Below are 17,199 nucleotides of genomic sequence, written 5' to 3'. Positions count from 1 at the left end.
AACTCTTTTTAAATTTTGAAAAACCAGATAAAGAAAATAACATAATATACACATATATATCACGTATTCTCGAGTTGGTCATCAACTATTCTCTTTTCCAGAGATTTTTTTTTTTAAATAAAAAATAAAAATAAAAAAGGAACAAAAATTGAAAAGACAAATCCTAATTGCAAATTACATAAGACCTATAATAGTACTATATATTTTGTCAATTGATTCTAGACAACTTCAGCTGTTAAAAACGTGAGAATGCTCAGATTTATGTCTGGGTTGAAACCTCTGGCATTAGACAGAAACCTCAGCTATTTTAGCAAGCTCTTTCATTTCCCTTCAAACCATAATTATCAATTTGAACACCCTCAATCAGTTGCTGTTTTCCCACAAAGATTGGAGCTAAAGTGTTCTAAAGATTAAATAGAAAAAGCTTTACCTTGACTATAACAAAGTATTGATATTCTAATGCACATACACTCAAACACAGCAACAGAAGATGAACAAACTTTGATTCACTATCTTTCAATTCACCAATAGAGTAACTGTTTATCTATTTTTCATTTTCTTTCCAGAAGAAAACAATCATCATATATTGCTCCTTCCCTTTTGCTCTCATGCAAGGACCTTTCAAGGTCACACATCATCCAGCATACAATGGTAAACTACAAAGGAAAGTGCTGATTTCTGCACTCCCTTGTAAATGGAGTAAATAGAGTGAGAAGCTCTTTTACCTCCTTTTTAAGCGTTGTTGAGAAGACTTGCAACTTTTTCCTAATTTCTTAGCAATCCTAAATTAGCTTCATTGGATATAGTCTTCATAGTAGTTGTCGCTAATCACAGAGACGAACCTCTCAAGCCAAGGAAGCTGATGAAGATCCTTCATGGCATCTACATATGAGTCTGTACAGCGGGGTGGGGATTGATAAGGGTGATGATCACTCAAACTGAAACCCCCAGCAAGAAATCTTTGAATCAGTGCAAGTTGTGATCTCTCCTGGTCTGAGTATGCATCCATAAGCATGGGCAGCGAGTTAAAAGTCTCCCATGCCCATTGTTCTGATTCTTGTGCAGACTGAGAAACCAAATCTTCAGAGTTGTTTTCATCCCAAAAAGCACATTGACAGGTCTGTTGCCCATCCCTGTATTCGGCACCACAAGAATAACAGAACTCATGCCCACACCTGAGAAAAGGGAAGAGATACTGTTTTAGGAACTCTGAACCATGACAAGAAGTTGAATGCAACATCTTCAGTTTCACAATTCCCTGCTCATCAATGACCATGCAATTGTTTACTGGTGCACAGACCAGTGCAGAACACTAGCAAACCAATTAACATTATGATAAATATTCTATTTCTTTTATCAAAAGGGTCAAATATCAAGGCTCTTGCAGAATCAGTGAAAGCTGTTAGCTTTATTGATCTCAACCAAGATTAGAAAACTGAAAATAGTTCGAAAATCTATCTCATATCTTGGATATTCAAATAACTTGTATTAACATTACATGCATCATAAATGAGAGAAATGAGCATGCACTGGAAAAACACTGCTGTTAATTCCATTAGCTAAAATGAGACCAATGACACAACAAATATAGATTAAGCAATGAAGACAAAGGAGACCTTAGTTCTACATCTTCACAAATAAAAGAAAAAAAAAATGCTATCCTTTTTTAATACTTCCTCCCACATCATTAGCTCTACCCTTCAACTTGTTTCCCTAAAATTTCAATAGTTCTGTACCAGTGCAATCCTTGGTCCTCTATGCACGTGTTTATACAATCTCAATCTCTCCTCTCAACTTTTCTCAATGGGTGTCACTTCCACAAGATAGCAAGTAAATGTAATCAACTATATAAGAAGTTTTCCCCTAATAGCTCCTGTACAGTCTGTTAAAAAACCTCGTAAACTTGCTTTTTAAGCCTTCTAGATATTCAATGTAAATCAAACAACTTTTCCACACTTGTGTTCTAGTATTTACAAATCCCACTTAATATTTGACCACTCGGATACATATTCTTATTGCCCGTTTTCTCCATGTGGTGCTTACCATATTTGTCCTCAAAGCCACCTCCTGTTTATTATTATTCCTTCTTCTATCCACTTGCCAATCATCCATCTCAATCCTCATTTTTTACAAATTTGTTATTGTCTGCATAAAAAGAATTTGGAACCACTAGAATTCAAAATTCATAATGATTATCTGCATTGATTTGCTTCGTAACACTCTCAAATCTATAACAAAAGCATAACTAGTTTAACAGACACTTTCAAAAGTTCCAATATAATCTTCAAATTGAAGTGGATAACTCCAACAAGTGTTTTATTCACTGTGTATCAGCTAATTCATATTTGATTTGATCATAAATGGGGTATCACTGAAACTGTTATGTAATTAATCAATTTATAGATATAGCCAATCACTTAGTGACTAGATCATATTGTCTAATCACTTACACTAACCATAACCATATCAAATGCAAATGAACTATGTTCCTACATTCATTACATGCAGAAAAGGACAGAGTCAACGAGATGATGGCTGACTTGTATCTAACTTTAGCAGACTCCAATACAAGGGGCACATGCTAATGGGGAAAAAAAAACTTATAAGACAAGGTAATTTGTCCAAAGAAGCAGAAGAATAATAACTGCAAAAGCTGCCTCAAAGTAAGAATCACTACATAAGACGCCGTCAAGAATCTGATTCCATAAAAACGCAAGGCATATGGATCTTTCATCTCTTGAAGTTGTATAATAATAATTCCACAGACAAACACTCAATTTGAAAGCGATATTTTGGACATGCTTAGCTGCTTCTGGAAAATATAATTCACCTCAATCTCTGCTAAGTATTCCCAAGTCTTCTACACACTTATGACTTCACTCATAGCATACATGCCAAAAGGTCAGACTCGATAATTATTTGGATAATATATCACATAAAATCAAAATGTTATGTAAATTTTATATTATAAAGTATATTTATTTAAATTGTAATGTCAGTGTCATGGAAAGGGCACAATTTTAAATAACAGAATTGAAAATGCTTTCATGGAATCAGATGAAATAGACTGATCTTTGACAGCCATTGCCATGAATTGTTCTACGAAATTACCATAACTCAAACAAATTAGACAAAAACTACAACCAAATACCGTAATAATCTTACATACATAACAATTTATAGTTTGAACAAAAAAAAAAATTCATAACAAATGGTTAGTTAAAAAATAATTTGTATTTTTGAATGAATGGATTGTAATACTAAATTATTTTTGAAAAAATGAAATGACAAATGCATCTTGCAACATGCCTGTCGTGATGATGCACTAGCAAATATCAGACATGACAATATGAAACATATAAAGGCATTTAGATACGTTGAAAAACTTTCAGAAAACTGAAGAGAGCTAACAAACGCAAGAATAAATATCACATATGAATATGACAAAGCAGAATCAGGAAATTCCATGAGAAATATAACAAATAAAAAATACAAGAACAAGAACTATCTTGTTTTACAAAAAGAAAAATGAAGACTAACCTATTGAAAGTATAACATAAGGACTGGTCTGAAGAAAGACGAGGGGGAAAAAAGTACCATGTGCATGTTAAAAGTAACTAATAAAAATTTGCAACTAAAATTTACAGAATTGAAATTATGTTTGGGAGCCTTGCAGGATGCTGAAAACTGAAAAGTATTAAAAAAACACTATCATAAACATTAAAGAAGAAAAAACGATAAAGGTAGAAGAATATAATTGTTTCCTTTGGATATTGCAAGTCTTCTGGAGATGTAGGCTATACCACATTTACATAAAAGTTTATTTCTAATTTTCCTAAAAGTTTGAAATAACTGTATGTGTTTTTCAACCCCCTCACCAACCGAAATTTTTATTATTGTATTATGTATTGTAACTAATTTTTTGGCATGTGTAAAATCAGAACAAAGCCTGTATAAAAACTCATAATGATACAGCTGTAATAACTTTAAGAGGATGATGACTTTCACCAGCAAGATCGCTGATGGACTAGATTAAGGGTATGATTTCTCTTACACATATTCTTTTTTCTTACACCAATTAATGTACACCACAAAACATGGACAGATAAATACTGAAGATTGTGATAATTCCAGCAATAATCAATTAATTTCAATAATTTAATAAGTGATTATTGTGTCAGTTCTTGATTATCTATGCAACATTTTTCTTTAATCAAGAAATGTATACATACACATAATGGTATAGGGAGAGGGGTGAGAGAGATAGAGATAGAGGAGAACAGAATGAAACGCAAGAAGGAAAATAACCCAAGGACAAAGTAAAATTATATAAATGCAACGTACCAGCAGGTCATATGATAACAACCTTGCATGAGCTCAATCATCCTCCTGCACTGTTGGCAACGCCTCCACCTTTTATTTTGTGCCAGACGATGCAAGGTAATGTCTGCAGCATCTCTCTCTTCCAATGGGAGATTTTGGAACTCTTCACAGCTCATCAAAGAATGCCAAGGAACACCACATTCTACACAGACAAACCTTTGACAGACTGGGCACTCTACACAGCTGTTATCGGACTGACTTGATGAACTTGCTTGGGTTGAAACACATTCACGGGGATCAAGCAGGACAGAACAATTTGGATATGGACAGTAAATTCTATCCGAGTGGAGGACATCAGCTTCTGCAAGGGCCTTCTCCAAACATTCATATGAAGTGAGTGGCAAAAAGGATCTGCATTCTGTGCTGGAGATGTAGTATTTGCATCCTAACTGAGGGCATCTGATTGGTACTTGAGATGACTGTACTTTTCCATCAACATAGGTTCTCATACAATGGGAACAGAATTTGTGGGAACATTTCATTGCAATCATCATTGGTGATATCTTTTCCTCACAACAGATAGAACAGTTGTCACGTGATTTACTTCCATCTGCAGGAAAAGAGACAACCCCAATTGCAACTTGGGCTAAATGCAATGGCCTCTGCAGATCACATACTGGAATGACTTTGAGTACAAAGGTTTCCAGGTTACTGGCATGTTCAAGGATCCTTTGCCTCAGAGCAATCAGAAGAGGGATCTCAACTTTCTCCTCGTGTGTTATCTGTCAAAGGTTCACATCACTAAAGTCACTTGGAAAGCATAAAACAAGAAAATATATGGTATTGAAAGTAAAAAAGATTATGGAGAAAGTTGAATGTCTGCTGAATACACAGATAATGGCAACTAATATCACCTTAAATAAGAAATGATACCAAAATTAAATGAGTCACAAACATAAGTTAATAATATTACACACAAGCATATAACTAGTTAGCTACTACCTCCTTTCCTCTCTTCTATGAACTTAATACTATAACCATAGCCTATAGGCAACAGTTGATAAAAATAACAAAAAGAAGGATAGAATACCAATAATAAAGAATAGGGAACTATACATTGCAGGATAAAAACTGTACAGGTAAATATATTTGCCAACATTATAATACCAACAATTTTGAAATCTTTTAAGCTACAATTTCAGATGTAAAGAAAGGCCTTCATTTTGCAACACAGAGAAAAAAAAATCGAAACTTGCATTAGATATAAAACTAATTATAGATATAACGATGGTACGTGCTTCCCCCCTCCCTTTTAAGCCTGAAAGTGGGGACACTTGAGCTTCGTGGGTACCCGCATTCAAAATTCCTATTTTCATATTTTTAGATAATTAAAAAATCAATTTTCTCATATATTACCATAATGCTGCACACTCATTAAATTTGGAATACAGAATTAATCTCTGAGAGAAGAAAAATATGAGAAATAGGCGGAATTTCCACAAGGATAAACAAGTATTCACATATTTATGCAAGTCAATATTGCTACATAAAGAGTTATTTTTGTAAATCAGGGAGGCCTAGAGATTCTCCATCAGTCTGGGTTGCAGCAGTAAACCTGTCTGTACCAGAAACTATATCTGTTGAGAGATTTTATCATGTAACACTGAAAAAAATGTAAAATTCCACAAATTCAGAACACTTCAGCTTTTCATCTGATAGTATAATCTTTAGTAAAATTAGAAACCAGATAAAAAAATCATGTGAATTGAGAGACTCACCTGATCATATAACATTTCAGAATCAGTAAATGCATACACTCGACAGATGTTATGCTGTAATGCTTCAGCCAGACCATCCATGAGAGCCAAATAGTCAGCAACTGATTCCTCCACATAGAAATCCAGCTTCTTTTGTACCTGAATGAGAGAAACATTTTTTGTTCTTTCCATGACAACACCAATTCCAGAAAACCCAGAACCAGAGTCCCCGCCCTCAGCTATAGAGATGCCTTTGAAAAACATATTAACTGAAAATTCATCAAGAATTTCCTGCGGCTCTTCCTTCTCTGTTTCTTCAGGGTCCTTCCATACTTCATCATCTCCACAACAACTCCGAAACTCTTCTTCATCTTCTTCCAATTTTATTTCCCTGTGCAGATCCACTGAAGGCACGTCACCAAAAGCCACCTGATCCTCCATCTTCAAGACCAGCTTCCACAAAACTCTTAAGGGTGGTTCAACAAATACTGAAAATTCAAGATCAATTTATATCAAACTCCAAGCAAAACCCAGTAACAGCCTAACACATTAACCAACAACTCCGCGTTTGAGCTTCTTCGTTTTTGCAAATCACAAGGAAAAAATCATATGAAAATGGAATCTTTGAGCCCCCTCTGCACGTTCAAACTGAAATCCAAGAGGGAAAAAGAAGTCAAAACAATCGATTCAAGACTCCATTGCAGCACCCGACATCCTCAATCGAGAAAAAATACCAGAAGAAAGAGATGCACATCAAAGTATTATCTTAGGTCAAAACTAAAATCCGACACATACCCATTTACAGATCAATCCAAATATCATATTTAGCCACAAAATCCCATCAAAAGAAATTCAGAAATAATCATCTAAAACATCAATCGAAATAATGCATTAACCCGCACCAACCCCCAACCATCCCTCCGTTTTTTTTATTTTTTATTTTTTTTTTTTTTGTACAAAACAATAAGCAACCTTAAGATTAAAGATAAATAATTAAACATATGTCATACATTTAATATTAAAAAAACAACAACAACAACAACTTCGGCCAAGAAGCGAAGCTTCCATACCATGATGATGGTGTGTTATCAGACCTCATACGGTGTAGAGGGAATCTAATTTCTGATGATTCTGTTAAGGGTAAAGAAACCCTAATCTGACAATTAATATTATGCCCCTTTTCCTGCTGGGCTTGGCCTGGCTTGGATTAAGAAATATTATCAACTGATGAGAGAGAGAGAGAGAAGCAACAGTTCTTAATGTCTGTGTTTATGATTGGGGGAGGAGAAAAAGAAAGGAAGGTTGCTTTGCTGGCATTCTTGCTTGTTCCTTAACTTTCTTTTTTCAATTTTTTTCTTTTTTTATTTTACATGATTTTGAGGTTTATATAATTCTGTAGATTCCTTTATATATATAATTATATTATAATTTATAATGCAATAAATATATAAATATGAAAAGGAAAAAAAAATACAAGAATAGTCAAAAACACCCTTCACTTTCATATTATTTAGAATTATATAAATTTTAATTATTTACATTAATTTAAGATTACTTTTTTAAAAATTTGAATGAGGGTGTTTTCTTTAATAAATTTATTCGATTTAAATTTAAATTAATTAAATTAATAATTTTTAAATATTAAATAATTTTATATTAATTATATATTTTTATAATATAATTTAATTTATACGTAATATTTTAATATAAATATAAAAATATACAGAAATATTTATAAATTTAATTTGATAATAAATATATTTAAATAAATTTAAAAAATTTCAGATTTTTACATCAAGATAATTTCTATTTAATAAAAACAACAAGAATATGCAGGGAAATATTTTTATAACTACTGAAACCGGTTTTTGTTTACTTATTTCTTTTGGAAACCATAATCAAATGACATTCATTTCTACTATCAGGAGAATTAAATTCTCTATTTAACTTTTGAATAATATCCAATAAATAACTCAATATAATATTTTAATTTTATAAACTGTTGTACATATATATTTGTATTTAAAATTTATTTATAAGTTATAATAATATATTGTACGTAATATATTTATAAGTTATAAAAAATAATATATTTAGTACTAATTGGAATTTTTTAACACAAAAAATATATTCTTTTATTAAAAAATAAAATTAAGATGGAGGTGAAAAAAATTGATATGTATATATAATTCAAAAAAAAAGAATGAGAATAAAAGGTATTTTTATTATTTAAATTTATAAAATGATAGTATGTTATTATAATATTAAATGTATAAAATTGTATACATTTTGTTTGAATGCAAAACCACTTATTATATTAATAAAATTTTATTAAATAAAAATAGATATCATCCTAAATAGAGATGATCATACCTGATAGATTCTCTAAGAGATGATCATACCTAATAGATTCTCTAGCCAAAGTATGAGCAGTTAGGTGGCATGACGACAAACCCATCTAACAGAAATATCAGTTCTAGAGTCTAACAAAGATTTATAATCATTCAAAATCAAATCCAGTTTAGAAATGGCTAAATGTGAAGACCGAAGAGTTTGAACCACTTGTAAACAGTTCATAAGAATGCAGCCATTAAAATATAAAAATTTCGTCGCAAAGAGCAAACAGTGACGGAGCGCTAAAACTTCAACAATTACTGGCATACCATTATCTTCCGAGAAACCAGAAATACCACATTAAAATATACTCTTAGAGTTTTCTACAAAAAAACCGTAACCAATAAAATCTTGAGCTTGAAACAAAGCCCCATCAACTTGACAAAACCAACTGAAATTGTCCAAACTTGAAGATGACGCACGAATTTGAAGAGGAATGGCTTCAGGATCACGAGCAAGGTTGAAGGAATAAAACAAGTTCCTGCCCTAATATAAAGTAGCAGTGGTATTTTCATGCAAAGCACCAGCACGTTGAGCAGCTTCCCAATCCAAGATATGATGCATGACGTCTTCCACAAGGTGAGTTGCTGAATTTTGCACCTAGTTCCATAATAATGAGTTCCTTGCTGACCATAATCTCCATGTACAGACCATTACAAAAGGTTTTTTGAATCTTGTCTTGGGACTTCAAAATCTGCAGTAAAAAATTAAAAAAAAATTATCATTAGGCTGCAAATCTCCCACTCCCCCTAACCTCCAAACTTCCTTGGACACAGGACAATACAACAAAATATGATTAGTACTTTCATCTTCGTGGCACCAAGGACATCTAGCATTCACATCCACGCCCCTTTGCCTTAAGTTATCCTTTGTAGGCAATATATTTCTACAAGCTCTTCAACATAAATCCTTTACTTTTGGAGGGAACTGAAACATTTCACAAATTAGTCCATAACTCACCTCCACATTAAAAGATGATCTTCCTAGCAAGTCCATACACACAAAAGTATGCGGACTTCACCGTATACACATCTCTTTTATCAAAGTGCCACAAGAAGGAATCTTCCTTATTGGTAATACTAATAGGAATACTAATAATAGCTTTGATATCTCTTGGAGAAAAAAAAAACTCCATTAAAAGAGCAATATTCCAAACCCTCCTATTACCTTTGAAAAGATCACAAAACACGCAAATGTGGTTTAATAAAATCAAGGCCATCATCTACAAAAAAGATATCCTCCTTAGCAATTCAAAGAGCTGAAACTACTAGAATCTTCTCTCCATTACCCACCCTCCACCTTGTACCTCTTCGAATCAACTACCTTGATGCCATCACACTTTTCAAACAAAGCTAGCACCATTATTTACATTGGTGGAAAATAAATCACCATTTGGAAAGTATTTTGCTTTAAACACTCTATAACAAAGAGTATTAGGATTTGTTAAGAATCTCCACAGTTGTTTGCCAAGTAAAAACAAATTAAAACTCCTAAAGTCCCGAAACCCCATACCTCCCTCATTCTTCCTACTACACATCTTCTCCCACGCTAGCCAATTAATACCCTTCCGCCCTTTTCTTTTACTCCCACCAAAAGCCATTTACCATTCTATGCAATAATCAAAAAAATATTCATGCAATATGCAGGTATAGCCTGCAACACAGATTTTATGAGAAACTCCCTGTCTGCTCTACTGTTTCATGAATTAATCCTCTCCCACATTCTTTATTTCAGAAAATTAAAAATTATCTTTTTGTTTCTCCCAATAAGAGAAGGTAATCCCAGGTAGATTATGACTCAATGATGAATAAACATTCAAAATATTAAAAGTACGTAAAAAATATTGAAATTAAAAAATAAAAATCATCACATAAATTAAATAATTTAATAACGATTACGCCAACATGTATTACGTTAAATTTGCTACCACATTTTAAATTCGCCAATGAGTTTCTAATTTAATAAAAGCTAAAATCACGGCAGTTATTTTTATTCTTATTTCTTCACATAAATCGGCTATCCACAATTATTATGCTATCTTGCCCAAATTAACTAATAAATTATAAATGTTAGATAGACTCGTTTGTTTATAACATGTTTTGAACTTATAAATATAATTTATAAGTTGAAAAAAAATAAACAAGCAATATTTTTATTTTGATGTCTATAAGCATTAAGTTTATAAATTGGTTTAACTAAATAAATTATTATATTTTTTTATTTACTTTTAAAATTTTACTATATATCTTATTTAATATTTTTTAATAATTTTAATAATAAATATATTTATAAATTAATTATTACTAAATATATTAACTGTTTATCGATCACTTATAAATATTTTAATCAAATATATAATTATTTAAATTTTAAATATTTATAAATTTTAAATAAATTATAAGCGATTTTTACCTGTAAAATAAATTTTATAAGTTAAAGTGAAACACCCTAACAATAAAATCAATTTCATTTCTTAAACGTCTCTAGTGGTTTTGGACACAGTATGAGGTCCATTTTCAATATTATACATTCAAATGTTTTGTTGAGTTAATCCAATTTGTTAACTGAGATTTGATGCCAAAATAATTCTAGGAAGAAAAACAATTTAATACACTATCAACAAAAAAAAAGGAAACAATACATCAATTAAAATTATCTAGTGAAAATAAACTCATGTATGTGTAATTACCTACATGGCAAATGCAAATTCAAAAAAAAAAAAAAAAAACTTGGTGAGAGGTGATAAGAAATATTTAAGGAGGATGGATAAAATCAACCGCTACTTGAAATTTTAATTTTTAAATATAAGTAGATTGAATTTGAGACTTCAAAAAAAAGTAGATTGAATTTGAATTTTTTTTAAATTATTATGTTTAACTTTTTTTTTAATTTTTTAATTTTTTAATCAAAATTTAAAGGATTGTTTTTAATTGTTAAATATATATTTTGATATTTTCTAAATGTCCATCGCTTATTAATAGTGTTAAAAAATTAATTTTTCTTAAAAATATTTAATATTGCTGAAATAAAACTATACTGCGATTGGCCAATTTACACGAAAAATCACCAATTTATAAGAAAAAGAATATAAGATGGTTAACGCTTATGATAGCCACTCCAACACTCAAGTCAGTAAACTGAAGAAAATAACAAATATAAGTAATTGCTTAGAACTCAAGAGTAGTTGTGTAAGAATTGTGTATCATGATCTCTGCGATCATTAGATTTTATATTGTAATAAGATAGAGTTAATTATAATATTTCTGAAAATCTCATTAGTACCGGCTAGTTAATAAGGGATCCCACGATTATAAATATAATGGAAATTTGCTGGATTATGTCCTCTAATGATAACTTTCCGTGGAGTCTTGTCCTGCAGTAGAGAGGGCGAGTCTTGACGAAGAGATGAAATCTGAAGTGTTTAGTTCTTTTCCCTCATTGAGACCGAGCATCATCTGATCAGACTCTTGACAAGTGGCTTTATCTTTTGAGTGCCTGCACATGGTCTACTTTGGACGATTGTTATGTTATATCAGAAGTCTCCTGCTGGTCTTCAATTATTCAGATTTGAAGGTACCAGTTATTTTTACGGCCAATTAATACCCACCTAATGGGTCACACACAAAAGAACGTTGTTGATGTGCTATGATATATTAATGGGCTAAAAGCCCAAAGCCCATTAATATAATTAATAATAATAAAATGTTATTATTATTAATTATTAATATTAATTGTTAATATAATTATTAATATTAATTGTTAATATAATTAATAATAATAAGTGTTGTTATTATTAATATTAATTATTAATATAGTTAATAATAATAAAGTGTTATTATTATTATGAGATAATAATATTTAAAAGATCTGCAGTCTATTTGTAACTGTTACAGATAAAGAACTCTATCACATAAGATATTTGAGTATCTGCGAGATTGTGATAGTGGGTTATGAAAAGGAGTTGTGTGAAAATAAAAGACTGAAACATATAAATACTCCTTCTATAAATTTAGGAGGGATAATATATTTTAGAGAAAACTCAGTCTAAAAGGCTGCAGATTGTGGAGCACATAATTTATCTATCTTTAAGAGAGTTAGCACTCTAGAAGAATAGAAGATGTTCGTGTGAATACCATAGAGGTTGTTCGTTTGAAAAAGCAGCACCATCAGTCCGCCATTGTATCTTCTCGACGAGATTAACAGGTTAGTCTCACATCCTTCTTATGAAATAAACGAAGCACTCGGATTCTGGGAAAAGGAAGTCCGAGATTTTTATTTTCCGCTGCACAATTTGGGTTGCAATAATCTCAGGATTTTCCAACAGGAGAGACCATCCAAACTTCAGCTACGCAAGGGCTAACAACCACCAAAATTACCAAAGAAATTAAGTCCAACCAGCACCTCCAAGTTCCAACCAGCATCTTGAGAAGATGATAGAGACATTAGCAAATTCTATGCAAAGTATCCAACAGCATATGGGACAAATGGCCACCTCATTAAGTGCACTCATGTTAAGAAGTGAGGAAGAACTTCAAGATGTCAAGGCTAATGATGAAAGTTCGCAAGTACAAGAACAAGCTGCTGAAGAAAAATAGCCAGAAAACTGTTTGTCCAAATAAACTGGTCAAACAGAACCTGTTGATAGTTTAGATATCATTGATTGGTTGAACCAAGAAATTTTTGATATAAATCAAGATGATATACTAAACAATGATTTTTGCAGGGAGGCTAGTCAAAAAGAGCCAAAACTGAAAGATAAAGTCTGCAGCATTCAGCAGGTGAACTGCGACCAAACGCAGAAAGACGAAGGTCCACCCGCACCTCTTCAACTCAGTTCGCAGACAGGCCATGCACAAAAGGAGCAAGCAGAATCCAGATCGCCCAAACCAAAGGAGCATGCGGATCAATGCCTGCCCAAACCATCGGATAAGGTAGAATTTGTTTTGCCCGAATTCAGTACCAAATTGTAGTCACCTATGGAGAAATATGAATTGGAGTTCGAAGTGCTGTCCAATCATCTCAAAATGCAAACATAAGGGCTAGAGGCACACCTCACCTAAAAGAGGAAAAGCTAATCATGTTACTTCATGAGTATATGAAAGAAAAAGGATGGGTTATGACCAAATCAAAAGGCATGCTACACTTTTTACTTAATTCAGTTGGGACCCTTTTTCTTCCCCCAATTACTTAAGCCTTGATCAAGTGGAGAAGGTCCAGCCCGTGACCTTAAACAAGGGCGCTCACAACCACACCTGGGAAGTACTCAGTTTCCTTTGAACTTTAATTTTTCCAATACATTGAGGACAATGCATGAATTAGGTGTGGGGGTGCATATCTCTGAACTTTTATTTTCAATCAATTTTTGCTTTAATTTTTAGTCTGAATAGCCACAGTTTGAATTTTTTTCATTTTTGTTATTTTTGCTTTCAATACACACACATGTAGCCATAATTTTTTTTTTATGTTTTGATATGCTTAACTCAAACACATAGACTATGTTGAATGAGCTTTCTTTCCATGACCCCATTGATGTGATGACTCTTTAAACCTAAGTTGAATCAATTGCAGTGAGTTGTATTCATGTTTGGGAATTTCCTTTTGAATTGAATCTTTGAGCTTGCCATGGTGAAAAATATATGTTACTCACTAGAGAGAATAAATTGAAAGATGTGTGAATGAATTTAACATGACTTGTTTTAGCAATTGGTGTTGATTTGCCCAATGCATTGATTAAAGAAATTCAGCAATGGCAAAGACTTCATGAGTACAAATTGAAAACTGTTCCAATGGTTGAAAGACTATGAACAGAGCTAGTAGCCACTTGAACAGGTGACCAACTGAGTAACTGGGGGTGGGTATCACCAATATGTACTTTCACGTCAAAAGGTTGGTGACTTTTTCAAGCAAGATTAAAGTGCAAAAGGCTGAATATAGTACTTCAAGGTAAGGGCAAGTCAATCCGAAAGCTAGGAAGAGTCTTAATTGAACAAATAATATGTACATGTGTAAGCTCTCTCTTGAGGAAAACAAATACTAGCCATGGTAGGTAAAGGGAGACAAGGAAAGAAGGTGAGTAACTTGATGCATACATTCTTCACTGCAATGATTCAAAATAGGGGTCTAGAGTAAAAAATTAAGTGGAAATAGAGGATCAAATAACAAAGAGAGCTTGTTCGACTAAGTTTATTTGCTTGAGGACAAGCAAAAGGCTAGGTGTGGGGGTATTTGATCAGTCCAAATTTAAACCATTTTATCATGATGTTATTGATGTTAATTTGCACTTTTTCTGCCTAATTTTGTGGTATTGATCTTATTTTGCAGAAAATGGTGTAAAGAGGTAATTTGGAGAAAATGCCCTTAAAACTGCCTAAAATGGAACAAAGGAGAGCAAGCATGCCAAGTTGCAACTTGAGAGGAGACAAATAAGGAAAGTAATTTAAAATTCAAATTTCAAATCTCCAAGAGTATTTAAATTCAAGATTCAGCTTATTAAGGAAATTGTTAAATAAGGAAAGTGGCAAATAAGGAAAGTGCAGCCAGCAGAGCAATTTGAAATTCAAATTTCAAATCTTCAAAAAACTTATTGAAGAAGACAAATCTCAAGAAGATGCACATTCAAATTTGAAATTCAAATTCAGCTTGTTAAGGAAGCCAAAGAAGATATACTTGCCCCCCAAGTCTTGCACATTCAAAATGCAGCACTTGGGCAGCAAGGAGACCAACTTGGGCAGCAAGTAAGAAGCTAGGGCAACACATAAATGTAATACCCGGCTAGACTCCGGTATCGGAATTCCTACCGTCCGGTGGAATTTCGGTTGTCGGGAACTTCTAGAAGGGTAAAGACATGTTTTATGAAATGTTTTTATGTTTTTAATGGTTTTAAAGTATGAAACTAAATGAGTTTTTGCATGAAAATAGCATTGGAGGAAAACCCAGGTTCGGCCGCCGAAAGTCAAGTTCGGCCGCCGAAAGTCAAGTTCGGCCGCCGAACATGCATGCGTTTTGGAGGCACGTTAGGCCCCCGAAAGCATGAGTTAGGGAAGTTCAGGTTCGGCCGCCGAAAGTCAAGTTCGGCCGCCGAACATTTGCATGGATGCGGAGGCACATTCGGCCCCCGAACATGGCCTGGCCAGCCACCTATAAAAGGGTCCCTTAGCCGAAAATGGGCGAGCTTTTTCTCCCCATTTCGGCCAAGGTGAGCATTCCGCCATCCTTCCCCAATCTTGAGTTTTTCCTTCCTTTTTCCATGATCTTTACAAGTTTATAACTTTGGTTTTGAAGATCTTTGAGCTTAGAACAAGTTTTGGAGCTTGGAGACCAAAAGTTGGAACTTCTCCCATCTCCAAGTTTAGATCTCCTCAACCCTCGATCTTCAAGAGGTAAGAGCCGATCTTAAGCTCTTCATGTGTTTTAAGTAAGTTTTAAGTGATTTTATGGGGTAGAATGACATGTATAGGGTTGTATGAGTTTTTAAGCAAATGTTAAGTTTTAAGTGATTTATGATCAATGTATGATGTTTGAGTATGCTTGAAGTGTTGTAGTTGGGGTATTTGATGTTTTGAGGCCCCTAGGAACTTGTATGCATGTTTTGGGTGAAGTATATGCATGATGTGAGAGTTGGGAGGCATTTGTGCATAGGGGAGCCAAAGTTTCTGCCTTTTGGCAGAAACCAGGTTCGGCAGCCGAAGGCACTTTCGGCCGCCGAACATGGCTTGAGAGGCAGCTTTAGGCTGCCGAAGCTTGACCCCGAAAATTTGAGTTTCGGCTCTGTCCGAGACTTTCGGCCGCCGAAGGTGCCGCCGAACATGCATGAGTTTCGTCTCTGTCTGGGAGTTTCGGCCGCCGAAGGTGCCGCCGAACCTGCCTGACTTTCGTCTCTGGAGGGACTTTCGGCCGCCGAAGGTGCCGCCGAAAGTGCCCTGTCCAGCCTTTTCTTGCATGATTCCTAGGAGTGTTTTGGTGATGTTTTAGGAGGTTTTTGGGGGTATGTCTAGAGTTATGTTCTCGTATGTTTGGTGCCTCATTTGCGTCCACCTGTGTAGGTTCGGACCCGAGGAACCGAGACCCCCGGTTGTGAGATAGTCGTTCCGAGTTCGTTGTTACAACTTCAGTCACCAGGTGAGTGGAACAACTTCTTAAATTTTAAAGTAAATGAATAAATGAATAAATGAATGAATCATAAAGCATTGCCCATGCATCATTATGCTATGCAATATTTCAGGATGTTTGCATTAGATCTCACGAATATGCTGCATTGCATAAATTGATGTTGATGTGGATGAATGTTGAGTGATCCATTAGCCCTCGTATGTTATGTCATGATATGATGATGATACGGTATGGAAGTCCAGGAAGACCCATTCTACGTCCCTGGCACTATGTAAGAGAAAGACCAGGACCCATTCTACGTTCTGGCACTAATGGAAATGTAGAGGGCTATTGGTGACAAATTCATCCTTTATGTGATTAACTGTGATGTGTTGCATTCCATGAAAGCATGAATAAGAAAAAGTTATATAATAATATACCTAAAAATGGAGGAATCTTAATAATAAAATGAATAATAACATACCTAAAAAGGGTGGAATTAAAGCAAATATTTTTAGTTTCCGCTCATTGGGCTTTATAGCTCACCCCCTCTCCCCTAACCCCAGTCTTGCAGGTGCAGAGTAGATAGAGAAGTCAGCAGAGTAAGAGAAGATTATGTAATAGCTTAGCTGTGGAC

General features: G+C 33.7%; 1 protein-coding gene across 1 annotated transcript; it reads right to left on the bottom strand.

The window, feature by feature from the left end:
* Positions 1–486: 486 nt before the first annotated feature.
* LOC110611424 (E3 ubiquitin-protein ligase dbl4) lies at positions 487–7,414 on the bottom strand. The gene is made up of 4 exons (XM_021751750.2): positions 7,151–7,414; positions 6,102–6,728; positions 4,345–5,105; positions 487–1,175 (listed from the first exon to the last, which is right to left on the bottom strand). The coding sequence occupies exons 2-4, from the start codon at positions 6,519–6,521 to the stop codon at positions 794–796; spliced, it is 1,563 nt and encodes a 520-aa protein (XP_021607442.1). The 5' UTR covers positions 6,522–6,728; positions 7,151–7,414; the 3' UTR covers positions 487–793.
* Between the last annotated feature and the right edge of the window lie 9,785 nt (positions 7,415–17,199).

Source organism: Manihot esculenta, chromosome 16 (genome assembly GCF_001659605.2).
Source record: "Manihot esculenta cultivar AM560-2 chromosome 16, M.esculenta_v8, whole genome shotgun sequence".
Lineage (NCBI taxonomy): Eukaryota > Viridiplantae > Streptophyta > Magnoliopsida > Malpighiales > Euphorbiaceae > Manihot > Manihot esculenta.
This window is presented reverse-complemented; position numbering and strand designations above follow the sequence as displayed.